Consider the following 16,640-nt stretch of genomic DNA (forward strand, 5'->3'; position numbering starts at 1 on the left):
GTACCAACTTCCCCAGGACTGCATTATTCTTTGTGCCCCCATGCAATACCGCAAAACCATGTTTTGACCCCTTTTCAGAAGACCAGGAGAGTCGGGGGCCTATGTTATCTCGGGGGGGTGGGGGATATTCCACAGTGCAGGGTCAATGGCATAGAAGGCTCTCTTCCCAGAATACTTTGGCTGATGGAGTCTGCTACATATCTTCCCTTCCTGATTGGATGGGATGGGCTGATGCGATGAAGCAGAACTGGTTCCATAGGTAGCCTGGCCCCATGTCATGTAGGGCTTTATAGGCCATGACCAATACCTTAGTTGGACTGAAAACAAATGGACACCTGGTGCAGTTCACAAAACAACAGTGCGTATGTGTCATTCTTTGGGCACCCAATATGGCTTGTGTAGCTGTACTCTGTACCAGTTGTAAGCTTCTGAATACTTTTCAAGGGTAGTCCCATGTAGAGCATGTTGCAATAGCTCATTCAGAGATGACCAGGATATGAGTGACCAAGCTATTTTAGAAGTGACCAAAGTAATATTAGAAAAGCACATGTTTAGAGTACTATAGCTATTTGTGAGATACTTTGGGGGGGTGGGGAGAGAGAGGTGAGGTTCCTTCAAGTCAGGGTTCATTTTTGGTGATTGCATATTTTTTTTGGCAAGATTCCATAAATGGTTTGCCATTTACTTCCTTCTGTGCTGAGAGTGAGTGACTGATCCAAGACCATTCAAGTGAATTTGTGTCTAAGGTGGGACTAGACTGTTCAAAGTTACAATGGCAATGAACAAGGAGAGTTACAACTGGTTTTCTAAACTGGCCACTGCAGCTTCACATGATGATTCGGGCACTTAACAACAGGCTTGCAATTATGTCAATGACAATGTCCCTGGGTCACATGTTTGCTATTTGTGACTTTCCTTACTGGTTTCTGACAAGCAAAGTCAATGAGGAAGTCAGCAGGAAGTCACAAATGGAGATCATATGGTATGACATTGCACTTAACAACTATGCAGGATTCATTTAATGGTCACAACTGAAATTTCCAGAACTACTGTTGTAAATCAATGCTGTCATATGATATCATGCTTTACAACCATACCACTTAAAGATGTAGTTCCCAATCCCAATTACTGTTGTTAACCTAAGGACTACTAGTACTGCTGTAACTCTTTCAATTTATCACTTCCGGGCTAGTTTTTTTGTGAAAATTTCTTCACATACTAACACTGCTTTGGTAGAAACAATAACAGCAGAGAATGTACTATCAATCATGCTTTTATAAATTATAAATAAATAGAATAATCTAGACTAGATTCCTTCTATTTCTTTGTAGAGGCCATCTAAATCAACTGTTTTGTCAGATGAACAGCTGTACAGCTATTCTGTACAGAATACGGTTAACTATATGCCCTGCGGAAGAACTTGTCCCATTAAGCTTTGCATGCAGAAATGGGACAGAATATATACCAGTCTCCATATATATGGTTTTTACAATTTAATCTATTACCACAGTATAAGGGATTTTTGTGTGTGTGCATGCACACACACATATATTTATATTATCAAGAAAACTCTGGATGACTTATAGAAAAAAAAACCCCAAGACAAAATCCAATAAACTCCCACCCCTCCTGATGATAACAATTGAAGCAACCACTTGATGGGCTTCATATCACCCTGGCCTGTTGCAAAATCATGTCTTTAGGGCCCCATTACTATATCTAATGCATCTAATACATGTACAAACTAGGACATAAAATACCAAATATCCCAAAATACAGAGTTATCTTGCTTTTACCCAACAGAATTACTTCTAGTAAAAAAAAAAAATTGATTTTATTTGACATATATATAATTTACTGTTCACCAACTTATCAATTACTTGGTTTGGTTTCTTGATTTGGATAATGTAATCCTTAAAATTTATAGCATTTTATCTTCAAACAGGATATTGAATACAATTTAAGGCTGAGTGCAAGATATATTATTCTCCTTCAGTACGAAAGTAACTAAATCATTAGCAAATAGTCATGCTATTTTTGCTTACATTGTGTATTTCCTCTTTTAACATTTCCTGTGTTTGCATGACATTCTGAAAAGAAACTAAGCTCTGGTAGAGAACGAACTCTTACAAAAAAAAAAATGGAACTAGAATTGAATTGGTTGCTCCGAGCTAATTTGTGAAGGCAAGAATCAGTGATCCTGTGGCAAATCTGGTGGCAAGCTGTTTCAAAGTAGTCAGTCTCATCTAAAAGATTAATCCTGGGAAAAGATTATCTGAGCCATACAGTATTAGAAATTGTCAAATGGAAATATTTATTATTAATTGTCATCCTTTGAAATTATTCTGAATAGTCCTATTACATCTTTTTCTTCTTTTCCCATGCCCCATATGATGACAAAATGTAAGTTTATCCAAATTTAAGAACAAAATGTATCTCAAATATAGATAATGTAAGTATATGTTGTGCTTCTTAAAACTCTGGTCCTAAATTTTCTGCTTTTGGCCAAATCTACCTGCAACATACATCTTAATACATATGGGCTCTAAACCAAGATAGATATTTACTACTGTCTTGACCTTGACAGTCACTATGGTTTCCTTTGAAAATGAGTTCTGTTTGTAGCTGGCTGTTATAGTACTAAGTCTATAATTAACCATAGCAGGACTGAAGGACAACTAGCCTTTGCTTGTAAAAGTTACCTCATAATGAAATAAAGTAAAATTCCATATTTCTGTATCTATTCCTCATAACATATTTGGTGATGAACAAGAGGAAGACAACTGGCAATATCTGATTAGTTATGTGACTGCACTGCTATCAATATTTGATGTACATGCATACAATATTAAAAAAAAATAAAACATCTTATCACAGCTTAAAATAACCAGAAAAAAAATAAAGTGATCTGGATCAAAATTTCTGAGATCTCAAAGAATAAGAAATTATGTGTTTTCACATTAATACTGCCAAAGAAAATGAAGGATAACTATAAGTAAAAATTAAACCCAATTTTCATCCTGACAACGTAGTGACTAGATATTGCTGATGTTAACAGAAAATATAGTGCATTTCTACAGGAGTCTGCAGTCCCTCTGGGCCACACAAGCAGCAGATGAGCGCATGCACACAGCTCCATTTGTGCGAGCGGTGGGCAATCTCTCACATGCCTAAAGCTCTATTTTTGCGAGCAGAATGAAACTTCATGCACGTGCATGAGTGCCCACCACTCATACAAACTGAATGCCTGCCACTCACACTGAACACGTTGCCCCTCCCCCCACCTGTCCGCAAAACCGGAAAGGTTGGGGACCACTGCATTATTGTGTATGTATAAGATCTTTGCAATGTTCTAAATCACCTTTTAATTAATCAAGCATAGCTCAATAGTTAATTTCTCAGTCCTATTTAATATAAAGTCCAAAAGAGGTATCTCCCCCCAAAAAGAGGTATTTCCCATTTGGGTGGGGGGGTTGGACTAGATAACCTACAACGTACCTTCCAACTCTGATTATCTGTTGTCTATTATCTGTTATATTGAAGCAGAACAAACATGAAGCAAACAATCCTGGTCCATTTTTTTCTTCCCATGCTCTATTTCATTGTGCACATAACATATTGAAAATATTGATATTTCTGAATCTCTGTTAATTGTGGTTTCCATTAATTAGGAAAACTGTACATTGTGAGTTCATTTATACAGTATCAGATTCAAATGATTGCGGCGTTTGGTGGTAGTAACAAGCAGGAAACCATTAAAAGGACCCTTCTTGTGCATAACAGAGAAATTGGAAGCAAGAATTTAAACATTTACTGATTTTAGAATGGCAATCATATTATTGTGCAACTTCATAGGCCTGCAGCTCAACAGCTTACAAGCCTAAAGGGCTTTTGCTTATTTGTTTTTATAAGCAGCCACTTAAGACATACATTAAAAGAAATTACAAGCACATCAATAGCAAGCACACAGAAACAGTATTGTCCAATAATAGTACTCTTCTCTGAAAAGTTACATCCCAAATTAGAGGTTTATTTAGCCTATAGAAAGAGAAAAGAATTAATATCAAAACTGTTGATTTGAAAGGTTTCATCTATAAATAATACTGAATATATATTTACCCTTGCATAAATTACAGTCAAAATTTTTGTAAGCATGTTTAAAAGTCTGATGTGGAATTTATTCTAAAGTGAAGTAGCTCCATCCACTACTTTTAGGAGTAAAGGTCAAGAGTATAGCCCTTTACTAAGTGAAAGTTACATAGACTTGACCCAGTTTGTGTGCAAATATTTTATAGCTAGGAATGCCAACTCTTGTACACAATATAAGCTATTAAAAAGCCTTGCTTGTATAAAGTTGCTTACTACCCTATAGTTCTGCAGATCAAGGTCTAATACGTACCCTGTCTTGTATTAGTAGTACAACTACAATTTGAAAGTTAATTATTGAAAATTGACAAAAAAGATTATACTTCCCCTACAGTCCCTTGTAGAAACAATTTGCAGTAAAAATTACTGAAGCACAATATATACCAGATATACATTTATATAAGAAATGCCTGTGTGAAAAGACAGGTGTTGTACCAATTTTATATGTCACTTTGAAAATAATCTTACAATCGTTTAAAAATGTGACATTTTAACTAAATAGCATGCACTTTCTGCTTGTAATGAAAATACAATTTATTTATAAATCCTAATTTAAACTAACCTCCATGAGATGAGAGAATATAGGTGCTGCAAAATATTAAACGTACTAATAGTCCAATAGATAACAAGCACCTTTCTAGCTTATTTCAAACTTCTATTGCCTCAGAATCTTGCCAATTGTGTACTGAGGCAGAACACAGAAATACATTTTATCATATATCAATGGAACTATTTTTTTTATGCTGGAAAATTTCCATCGTATTTCAGATTGAATTATTAGTTTTACGATTCTTTGAAATATTTAGCCAGCCCAAGAAATACGTGCTTCATGATTAGGATTAAAATGCAATCTTATGAGTTTAGCACTCTATCCATGAGGTAATAGTGCACCTCAGATGCTAATGTTTATATATCTGATTTAGTAAGTAGGAATGATTTTCTGAGCTTTAATGTTCAGTCCTTGTTTTAGAATGTTCAAGTTCTTGTTTTAGAAGTGTATGTATGTGGATGTTGCATATACATGATGTTTGTTTCAGCAAATTCTAATGGCGAAAGGGGAATAAGTTGATGTGTTTATTTATGAAACTGCCCATTTCACATTAAAGTGACTCTAGGCAACATACAAGGATTAAGAGCACGAACAACATAACATAAACCCTTGGGATTGGAGGATAACATCCTGGTCACACAAATCCAAAAATAAAACAAAAAACAAGAACATCAACCCCACTAATAGTAATAGACCTCACCTAAACCTGTGATCCTGGGGAAATCAGGCAGGATTTCAAATGTCTTATCAAAAGCTAATATTATTACAAAAAGCAAGATGATATTAAATGAAGGGACCAGAAATATACCCTCTGCTATATCTGGTGGAAAGAGTAAAGGAGGTGAGAGAAATATGGTCCCCTCCCCAAATAACTTGGCCCCATGCCATGTACAACTTTATAGATAATACCTGCACAAGAAGCCTGCTAGGAGGCAATGCAGCTTATGGAGCAGCAGTGTACATGAATGTAACAAGAAACACCTCAAATTACTCATGCCACTACATTCTGGGCCAACTGCAACTTCTATGTGTTCTTCAACACAGCTCCATCTAGAGCAGTGGTCCCCAGTCTTTATGACTTAACAGCCCAGAGGGGGTGGGGAGCAATGGCTCGCATGAATGGACCCTCGTACACTTGCACGGCCCAGTTCCAAACCAGCCACAGCCCGGGGACTGGGAACCCCTGATCTAAAGCATGTTACAGTGATCAAAATAGTAATTAACTAAGGCATAAATTACCTTGGGATCTAGAGATTCTCTTCGTGCTATCAAGGACTTCCCTCTCCTCATGAAACATTCCTACTGCTCCACTGAGATGAGGCATCCTCTTATTCAGATTTTCATAAACCACAATTGATAAGTGACAAGGAAATAACAAACTGGCAAATATTGTCTTTATCCTTTCTGGTGGCAGGAATATTTGGTGAGCCCAGTACCATTTAAGGAACACTTTTATTGGGCAAGAAGGAAGATGACTGGATTGAAAATTGAACTGAACTAGCTGAAAATCTGATCTACATTATCACACTTACACTAGCAATAATATAAGTCTCAAATACTGTATAGATTATTTTTAAAAGCTCTATTTCAGATATATCCATGCTAAAAGCATCTATATGAATATATATAGTTTTAATTTTTCTTACTGAAAAGAATGCACATGGAATATACACTATTCAGAGTCATTTGTAATTAGTACCACATATAAGCCTAATTTATTTGTTGTGTGTTTATTTATGTGCATGTCTGTGTATATGTGTGTGCACATACACACTAAAACAACTGGGTTTTTTTTTTAAAAAGCAACTGTTTAGAATGTAACTGCTAAGCAACCTGGAGATTTAAAATATGCTGCAGGTTAAAGGCAATTTATATCCTGCTCACTTTCCAAAATACTTAAATATGAACAACCAAATGTGTAGAAGAACAACAACACTTTCTGGTACTGTGTCATTCAGTTCTTATTACTGAAGTTTGTCAGAGACAGGAAGTAAAAGGGAAGGGAAAGACTATGATGCAAGAAATTAGCGCAAATAAGCAATTCATACTTCCAAACTTGGCTGAAAGTCACATGTGCTTTTTTCAGAGTACTAAATTTCTGTGCAGGAAGAGGTGGTGGAGGATGTGCAAGGATGAATCTCTTTCCTCTACTTCCTCTAACATGCTGAGAAAAGTTACTCACAGTGTATTCAAAATATACTGTGAGTAACTAGTATACCTGCCTGCAAAGCAAGCAGTATCCGAGCTGAAATGTAGAAAGCAACTCTAAAACTCTATACAGGAATCTCCTGTAAAAATGCCCATACTGAAAAACAGTCAAATAGGCTTGAATGTACCATTATAAAAAGTAATCTAAAAGGCAAACATTATCTTGAAATTATGGAAAGTCACAGCAATCTACGTAGGAATGTCTTTGAAAAGTATTATGACATATCGACAGTGTATTTTGAGATTTCTTCCCATTGTTTCTGCATCAGTCATTTATTGTCCTTTCATTCCCAATTATTATAACTGAAACCCTGGATGCAGTAACATTAATATTGAATGCATTAATATTTTACTATTACACAATATGCATTCCATACTGTACTTGTAAACTTTTTCCTTTGGGTTAAAAGGTTACATGTTCTAAAACTGAACCTCTCTTTTAATGACACAATCTTTATGGTTTTGTGGACTATGGAAACTGCATGTATTGTTTTATTACATAGAAGAAGTGCTTTATATTTGTCACTATAAGTAAGTGACAAATCAAAGATCAACTAAATAGATGGCTAATGAAAAATATTCCCAATGTTATTCACAATTGTGTATGCTGATTATCATTTCATAATAAAAATATTAAACTTACCTCAAATAATTTAGATTGGAATGGACAATCCCATTATTTTGGCAATCATTTCTTTAAAATGTGCACTTAACAAATTTGGCTTTCAAACAATTCTTAAGATTGCATTAGCAAGATATAGCACCAAAACGATCCATGTCACTGTGACTACCTGCGAAGGCTCCTGGATTGGGGCTGAAAAGGCAAAAGCAGAACCAGCAAGCTTCATCCCATGTTTGGGTAGACTAGGTTGCCCTGATAAAAAACACTCTTTCTCCTGATAATAGCTGACAAGCGATAAAGAACCCATGGCTTAGAGGCTAATAACATCTACCTAATATGCAAGTAGCCCGGGTTCGAATCCCAGAAGGGTAAGGCCAACTAATGAGAGCTAAATAGCTTGAAACAGATCTATACTAGCCTCCCTTTATTTCTTTGTCAGTAAATATGAATTCAACACAAAAATAGTTTGCCGTAAAAGCGACTGACTGCCTGTGAAAACTCCTGGATTGTGGCTGAAAAGGTGAAAGCGGAAGCAGTATGTTCTGTCTCATATTTGGGTAGACCAGATTGCCCTGATAAAAAACACTTTAAATTTCTAAATACTTTAATCAAATCACATAAAGAGTTCTGAAGCATTAATGTCCTTATTTAAATGGGAGAGAGGTGATTTTGCACTGTTAAAACATTCATGAACCATGACACTGTAGACCAACCTTTCCCAATAAACTTAACTCCAAAAAATATCAGATCAAACCACTTGAGGAATTTTTGGGCTGAAAACTGTAGATCTGCAGGTACCAAAGTTGGAGAAAGCTGCTTTCCAGTATTCAAGCAATAACTGAAATGGCTTTGCATTAATTTTTCTCCCCATTCTCCAAATCCAGTATAAAATTGGTTAAAAGAACAAAAAATACAAAGGCTTCCTTTTCCCCAAGTTATCTCAGAAGAGGCTCATAAAGTAATGAAATGTTTAACTTCCTGTTTTTACATTTATACATTAAAGGTGTATTGCTGTTGGTTTATTTTACATACTGTTCGTATTGGTTTGGGTCCAATAATACTCTGTGTAAGTAGAGAAACATTTTCATACATTCTATTTCAATCAGTTCTGCTCTCCTATAACATATCCCATGGCAGTGTAGAGTTTTTTTTTCAACCACAGAAGTTTTTCAAAGATGCAAGCAGGACAACTGTGTTAGCAGGAGGGAAAATTTATACATCACCACTTTTGACATACTGTGATGTGATAAATAATATGACATCTAAAGTAGCAATATATTTAACAGGGACATCACCTGTGCATGCCAACCTTGTTCTTTTAAAGAAATTTAAAACAATTACATGCAACTGCAAAGCAAATTATCCACTGAACTCACTTCAGCTTAGTAAATAAGGTGGGCAATTGGAAATATCCCATAAAAAAGGCAAAGGTAAGCTGGGTGAAATTAGCCTTTGGCCTATGAACTTCCATCACTTCAGCTCTCTGATTTGTTGGAAATCCTTTTGTAAAACAATGTTCTTGTGTAGCTAGCTCCTGGTAGCTGCAGTATTCAGGCCAGCATGACACCTTTTCTTTCCAATATATTGCATATTCTTCTATGCCTTCCCTCTTATACATCTTGATTTTCTATTTTTAATTTTCCCAAGGCCACTCAATGTTCAACAGTCAAAGAGCACTGACATTCCCATTATATTATTTGGATTCCACCTTCCCCAATCTTATACTTATTTCCCTAATTTTTTATTCTTCCTACTTCTGCAATATGTGAGTCTCTCTGAAATATTCTAGTTTACTTCTCAATTCCCACTAATTCTGATCTGGATACTGAGCTATCACAATGAAGCATATGGATTTCTTATTACCATAAAATAAATCTAAAATAAAATGTTTTTTTAAGGGAACGTTCCTAATAAAGGATTTTACCTGCCATTTCTCTTTTTAGAACATGTATTAAAGACAACACTTGCAACAGTGTATGATAACCCATACCTAGAAAGCTATCATGATAGAACAAAATCATATATATATATATATATATTATATGTATTATATATACACACACACAAATAATAGGACATCCACTAAAGTTGATTTTAGACTGGGGGAGTGGGGGGAGAACCAGGAACGTCTATTGCACAATGGAAGTACATTCAATAAATATTGGACATAGCTTTTAAAGACATAGAGTGTAGTCTTTAAAGATATGGAAATAAATGTTCAACTTACTTCCTGCTCTCTAGTACAGATTTGATTTATAACAATGTATTCAGTGCACAAGTTTTCATTATAACCGGCGTGCTTTTGTACAATAAATCTCCCAACTATAGAACATTATGAAAAATACTCTATGCTATTACAGTAATCTTCGTGTATAATGCACTACATACAAACAACCATCTACACTGCAAACAGCCATCTACACATTCTTGCTTAATATTACAGCAACAACTAACATTATTCATAATTTGGAAACAAATTACATAATGTTCAAACCATTCTACAGCCTGTAAAGGGTTCAGATCTGTAGTAAGGAATATGTATAGCTGATGGCTGAACTTTTTAGTTCTTGGTAGTCTGTGAGCTTAGTTATTTTCTTGAAGATGTTACTGTACCCAGCTAGATAACATCATCAGTATGAGAGGAGTATATATAAATGGGCTTTATCTCCATGTGTCTACTGATTACTGATTTCTCTGAGTACCACGTTTTTAGAAATTCACTAGCATTATTGGATTTGGATTTAAAATGTTAAGTTTACCAGTTGAAACCATTTCAATTGCAAAACTGTTACCATACCATTTAAAAAATACAATGAAAAACCTAGGAAGGAAGAAAACAGCCTAGTACACATTGCCCCCACCCACCCCCAGCAGTCAACACCCAATAAATCAAGAAACAGCACCAGATGAACAACTAGGGAGGAAACAATTCCCTAATAAAGGAACCGTCAAGTCAAGACATTTCATAACCTAGCTAGGTAACATTATCAACGCAAAGGAGACTGGGCTTTTCTGACTGTTTATATATAGTGGCTTATCCTGCCAGTCTTGGTGGGAGTATGACAGTCAAAAAAGCCTAGTCTCCTTTGCACTGATAATATTACCTAGCTAAGTTATGAAATGTCTGCAAAATAAGAAAATAAAAAAGCAGCCCAGCTAGGAAAGTACCAAGAACTGAGTGGAGAGGAACTAGGAAGTCTCACTGCGTGAACAAAAATATGCCTGCTGAATATTGGTTATAAATCAACATTTAAATTCTAAACCTGTTATAGTTCTGCATTTTGGCTTTATGGAAATTAATTTTACTGTTCTTATTACCCTTATGTCCATCATTAAGTACAGTATTAAAATTCATGTTCATGTAACTAAAAGTTCACCAAAAATACCTCCATTTCATTTATAAAAGATTTTAAATTGCACTATCACGGTAACTACAAAAACATGAAGAGTTATATCTCTTACCAACTGAAATTCTCTGCGTCTGTCATAAGCATGCTGGATACCACTGTCGGTCCACAAAGCTCTCACTGTTGGAAGGTATTGTAAGAAAGTATAGGTTTGCACCATCCCTTGCACCACTTCTGAACGGGTATCAAAGGCCATCATCTTGTTGCCATTTATTTGATTAGCAGGATTTCCCCATGGAATATGAAGTTTCTCACGAGCATCCACAAGGACTCTAACACCTTCAACAAAATTGAAACTATGTGTTAGTTTCCAAATACATTTACATTAATCTTAATAACTGGATACGCTCAAAACACAAAACACGACCCATGTATACAGACAGCTTCGTATTCTCACCCAAAATTTAAGAAACTATAATGGAAAAACATATATGCAGACTACAAACAGATAACAATCCCAAGTCCACTATAGTAACCTGAACCAAGTTATAGACACCGAGGTCTCTTATTTCTTTTTATTTCACCAGCTCTTGTACATATGACAAATACTTCTAAAATTGTTTTTAAATAATTAAAGCAGTCAATTTCTCAAAGTAAGAACACTTTCTTTAAATTAGAAGTGACGGCTGATAAGACTGAGTTGAAATCTATTCACCTAGCATTCTGATTCAAGCAAATTTGGAATCACATTTTACAAATTTTAATTTTCCAGTAAAAGGTTTAGTATTGCTCATATTATTTCCATATACGCAATTCCAGACATTTAAAGTAGAGAAAATTAATTACATGCTTCTGGAGTTCTACTATATTCAACTCAGCAGTTTTACATCTCATAAACACACAGAGAAACAGCTGCAGTAAACAGGAGAAAATGATAAAATATAAATTAATCATTCTCACATATGTCAAAGTTTAAATGAATCTAAGTTGCAACAAAAATTCAATTAAATGCATTGGATTTAACTTAAAATACAAATAAATGTGACTACATTGTAAACCCTTTTGATGTTTAAACACCTAAGAAATATTTAAAAATAAAAATTTTAAAAGCAAAATGTGTATTAATTGGTTCAACACTCAATGGAATATTGGTGTACTGCATAAAAAAGTTCTTGTTCCACCATTGTCATAGACTTGTTGGATGACAGTCTTATATTACCACTTGTCTTTTGCTAAAGGTCACCACCTGCATTAGGATAACACCTTTTAGGCATGTAAACTAATATTTATTAATGTTATCAATATATCACGATTATAAACACAATGCACTTTGTATAGTTCACTACGGTATTTCATAAAGGCTGATATAATCATTATCTATAATAAAATGTGACCAAGATTACAACAGCCAAGACAAATTATTTTATGGTTTGAATGTATTATCAATAGTTTTTTAATCCACAAGACCCAGTGTTGGACAAGGTTGGAAACCCAGGTTCAACTCTATTTCCAATCACTGGGTAATCTGGGGTGAGTCACTCTCTTAGGCCAAACTATGTTGCACAGTTGTTGTAGGGGGAAATTGGAATGGAGTATTACCAGTATGTATGTTGCTTTGAGTGCCTGGAAAGGAGAGAGATAAATCTAAAGAAAAAAATAAAATTAAAGGAAATGTCTTGATTTTTATAGCAAACTGTAGTCTGTTTTTGTTATACATTTTACTGTTGGTATTAGATATACAAATTGTCCCATTATCAAAATTAAGTTTGAAAATGTTTGTTTTTAGTGTATCCAACAATTTAGAATAGCAATTAGCAGTTGAGGCTTTATTTATATTTTTAAAAAAGTACACGTAAAGTTATTTACCAAGAAATATATACTTCTGACAAACATGAAACAATATTTTAGTGATGGAATGAGTGTAAATTACAACAGATACTTTGTATTATAGTGTATTCTTCTATTAGCAATCTTTTGCAAGAAACTGTAACAGTGGCCTTAATACACTAGTATGTATGTAACAAAGCTAAGTACTTTTGTTGCATTTCCGCTGCACTCACTGACACATGATTTTGTTGATTCATTCAATATATAAGCTATCTTTCAAATCAAACTATATTTAAGCTAGCTTATATCTTAAAACCACCACAGAATGTAAACAAATACAACTCATATATTTGAAATGGTTTTATCTTCATTTCCTAATAACTAAATATGAAAATGATGTCTATTACAGTTTTCAGTGTCAAATAATGTCTATTTAAGCTACACTTAAATTGTAGTACAATATGTTATCACAGGTTTCCAGATTTCTAAGATGTGGTAGAAGAAAACAAATTAGCTGATGTTCAAAGTTGTTTTATTTCTTGCATGGCATTAAAAGAAAAATACATTTGCTGTTGAAAAATTTCCAAATTTATTTCTATGAACTGCTACTGCATGATTAGAACTAAAGCATCCACTAGTGCCATGCTTACCATTCTCTCATTTACTTATCCCGCAAAGTGGTTTCCCTACCTATCCCTCCAAAATCTTTTTTTCACAGTTCCACAGCATCTAAAAATAGAAAGTGTTATCTATCTCCATGATTATAACTTGCAACAAGAATTCAGTTGGATTTAATTGAAAACACAACAAATCTTTGCTTTCAACAACTATTTTCATTTGACCATGCCAAAGAAAACAAAATACACACTGGGCACAATATTTGTTTAAAATGAAACACGGGCATGGATGAAGCTGTACATCTATGCTACTCTAAATTTTCCTTCCCGTTCTTTGGAAACTGACCTTCCTAGCACATTTTCCCCATGTCCAAATTAAAGCTCCCTATCTCAACATCCCACCACCACCTCTCAGAGGCACCTCATGTGCAGCCCACACCAGTTTTGCGACCCCAATAGCAATGCCTCCAAACCTGTCCCTAATTTCTTCCACACATATCCCTCCGTCTCTGGGCTCCCCTCCAGCCCCACCGCAACAGGCGAGCGACCGCTGCAACTTGTACAACAGAAACAAGGCCGTCTGACACAAAAGGCTTCACTACTACCCCAAAAGGCCATCCCGTTAAGGCACCGAGGACGACGCCTCGCAGGGCACACAAAGAGCGATTCTGACATTCACCCCGAGGCCTGATTGAACGGCTCCCGCATCTCTAACTCAAGCAGGAAAAAAACAAAACCCTCCCTGCCCACCCACCCCTCCACCCCCGTTCAGGCCACATCCGCCAGACAAGACGCCGATTTCGCCGAACTGCCTCTTCCTCGCTCCGATCCGAAAACCGAGGCGAGGACGGGGGGCACCTGCCCCTCGGATGCTACCCCAGCCCGGAGTCCATCTCCCTCAGCCCATTTTATTCTCCCCCCCAACTTCCACCAGCCCCTCCCAGCATCCGCCGCCGTTTTTCCCTCTCGAGGGTCCCCAAAGTGCTACCGCCGGACGGAATCGACTTAACGAGCGTCGGGCGGAAGGTGGCCGCCTCAGCCATGCTTTCAGGAAGGTGTGTGGGGGGGGGAAAATAAGGCGTGACTTTTTTTTTTTCCTTTTGCGGCCGTGCCCGCGCAGATCTCCTGCACGAGGGGCTTCGGGCGTTTAAACGGCTTCTCCCCGCTCGCTCCCCAACGCCGGGGTTTCTTCGGCAGCCCCTCGCTTGGGGTCTTTTCCGAAGCCGCCTCTCTGTTCTCGGGGCTTCGTCGCCCCACGGCGACCGCACCTCCGACGGAAATTGCCTCAGCCGGCCGGCCGGGCGACCAGCCTGCCCGCCTCCCCCTCCCACAACCGTACCCTTGATGACGTTGCTGTAGATGGTGGCGCGGAATTCCTCCCGGGCTGACCGGTCCCAGTCCTGCCCGTGAATGATGCGCATCTGCTTGAGGAACGTACTCTTGCCGCTTTCGCCCGCGCCCAGCAAAAGGATCTTGACGAGCCGCTTGACGTAGGTCTTCTCGCGGTACAGGCACTTATCGATCTCTTTAGACCGCCGTTGCTGCTCGGCCTCGGTGCTGTTGAGCATGCAGCCGGGGAAGCAACCCGACAGCGAGGACCGCGACGGCAGGAAATCCGCCATCTTAGCGAGCACTGCCAGCCAGGGAGCGGCCGCAGCGGCCCTGCACCGCTCTGCGCCTGCGTGGAACCCGGGTCGCTCGCTCAGGCCCCGCCCCTCCGGTTGCCCCTATGACAGGAGACGCCGCGTCAAGAATGCCCAATCACGGACTCATCCTGCTTTCATGTGGTACCCGCTTCTCGGCTTCTAAATTGACTGGCCCCGCCCCTGGATCTACCACGTGATCCTATCATCTGGTCTCTGTGTTCGGAATTTCCCCTTCTTCGGATTGTCACGTGATAGGGTCCCCTTCTCCCCCCCCCCCCCGGGGGCTGATTTATTAAAAAAAAATGGCTCGAACTCGTCTTTAGGGTGCATAGGATGTTTTGGTGTGTCGAGCTGCTGCCTCGTTATGAGCCTCGGCTGATCTCGCCTGTTAGGATGCATGTCCAGAATTTATGACATATTAGCTGGAATATATCCATTTTGGGGTTGTCCAGATTGATATTTTTTTCCCCAAATTTGGGAGAGGGGACATAGAATAGGAAAAATCAAAAGAAAATTATATGTAGGAAGTGCAAAGAGTGATAATTATCTATAAAGAGTACCATCAAACCACACATAAGAGTCAGTGGTATCCGTAGAACAAATGAGGAAAAGTGGCAACTCCTCAAAATATTCTGTCACTGACATAAATGCCAGTTCAGGAGCAAAAGCATAACAAACATCCATTTCTTTCATGAAACAATTGATTCAGGACTTAAAACATTTTACATGTATGACTTAAATATGTTAATAAACTTGTCTATGCAAAAATATGTAATATTCAGCAACTTGTTTTAGTTAATTGAGTTTCTGGTTGTTTCTCCAGTCTGTGTGGTGTTCTGTATGGCTTCCTTTGATAAATACAAAGTAATTATCTGGATAGCTGGACTTCTCCCTATGGAATAAAATATAATGCATGCACCAATCATCACCATTATTTATTATTAAATTTATTTGCTGCCCATCTTACCACAAGGTGATTTTGTGCAGCTTACAAGGTTAAAAGCAATAAAAGTGTGTGTGTGTGTGTGTGTAATATTTATTAAATTTATTTATCATCTAGCCCTTGGGAATACAATGGCATACAAATGTTAATAAATAAGTCTATATATCTTTGTCTATATACTGTTATTTAAATATATAGTATTTTTCTTTGTTGGATTTATTTATGCTACACAGAGACTAACTGTTCAGTCAGGAAGCCATAAGTTATTTGGAGCAGGGCTGGTGGTGGTGTTATAACAATACTTGCAAGAATCTGACTTATTTCATCATTTCCAGTTACACATGTTTATTCCTATATCAGATCAGCTAGTGTAGTATGTTGATTAAAGTATCAGACTGATGGGAGATAAAATTGGAGAAGAATCGTATATCAAGTGCTTTGAGCTGTTTAAATAAAGATAGGAAATATTTTTAAAAAAAAGTTTGGTCTCATATTCTGTATTATTTCCACAGGTGTGACTAAATCAAACTACAAATAAAACAGATTGTAACTTGTCACATTATAATTAAATGTGGAAAAAAATGTGCCTGTGAACCTATTCAGCCAAACAGCATGCAGATTTCCTTCCCTAATTTTATCTTAGGGTGATGTGCATTTTGCTAACACTTACTAACCCTAGCATTATTAATTAATTGTATTATTTATTATTTCCTTATTAAGCATTGTTTAGATAC

General features: G+C 37.0%; 1 protein-coding gene across 1 annotated transcript in view; it reads right to left on the reverse strand.

Annotated features, from left to right (window-relative positions):
* Positions 1–15,134, reverse strand: part of GNA13 (G protein subunit alpha 13) — a 33,784-nt gene extending 18,650 nt beyond the window's left edge. Inside the window, exons 1-2 of the mRNA XM_026711201.2 lie at positions 14,657–15,134; positions 10,989–11,212 (exon numbers count right to left, since the gene is read on the reverse strand). Coding sequence (XP_026566986.1) covers positions 10,989–11,212; positions 14,657–14,939 — 507 coding nt within the window. The 5' untranslated portion in view covers positions 14,940–15,134. The remainder of the gene's footprint in view (positions 1–10,988; positions 11,213–14,656) is intronic.
* Positions 15,135–16,640: the final 1,506 nt, after the last annotated feature.

Source organism: Pseudonaja textilis, chromosome 2 (genome assembly GCF_049901715.1).
Source record: "Pseudonaja textilis isolate UNSWEBS1 chromosome 2, rPseTex1.2, whole genome shotgun sequence".
Lineage (NCBI taxonomy): Eukaryota > Metazoa > Chordata > Lepidosauria > Squamata > Elapidae > Pseudonaja > Pseudonaja textilis.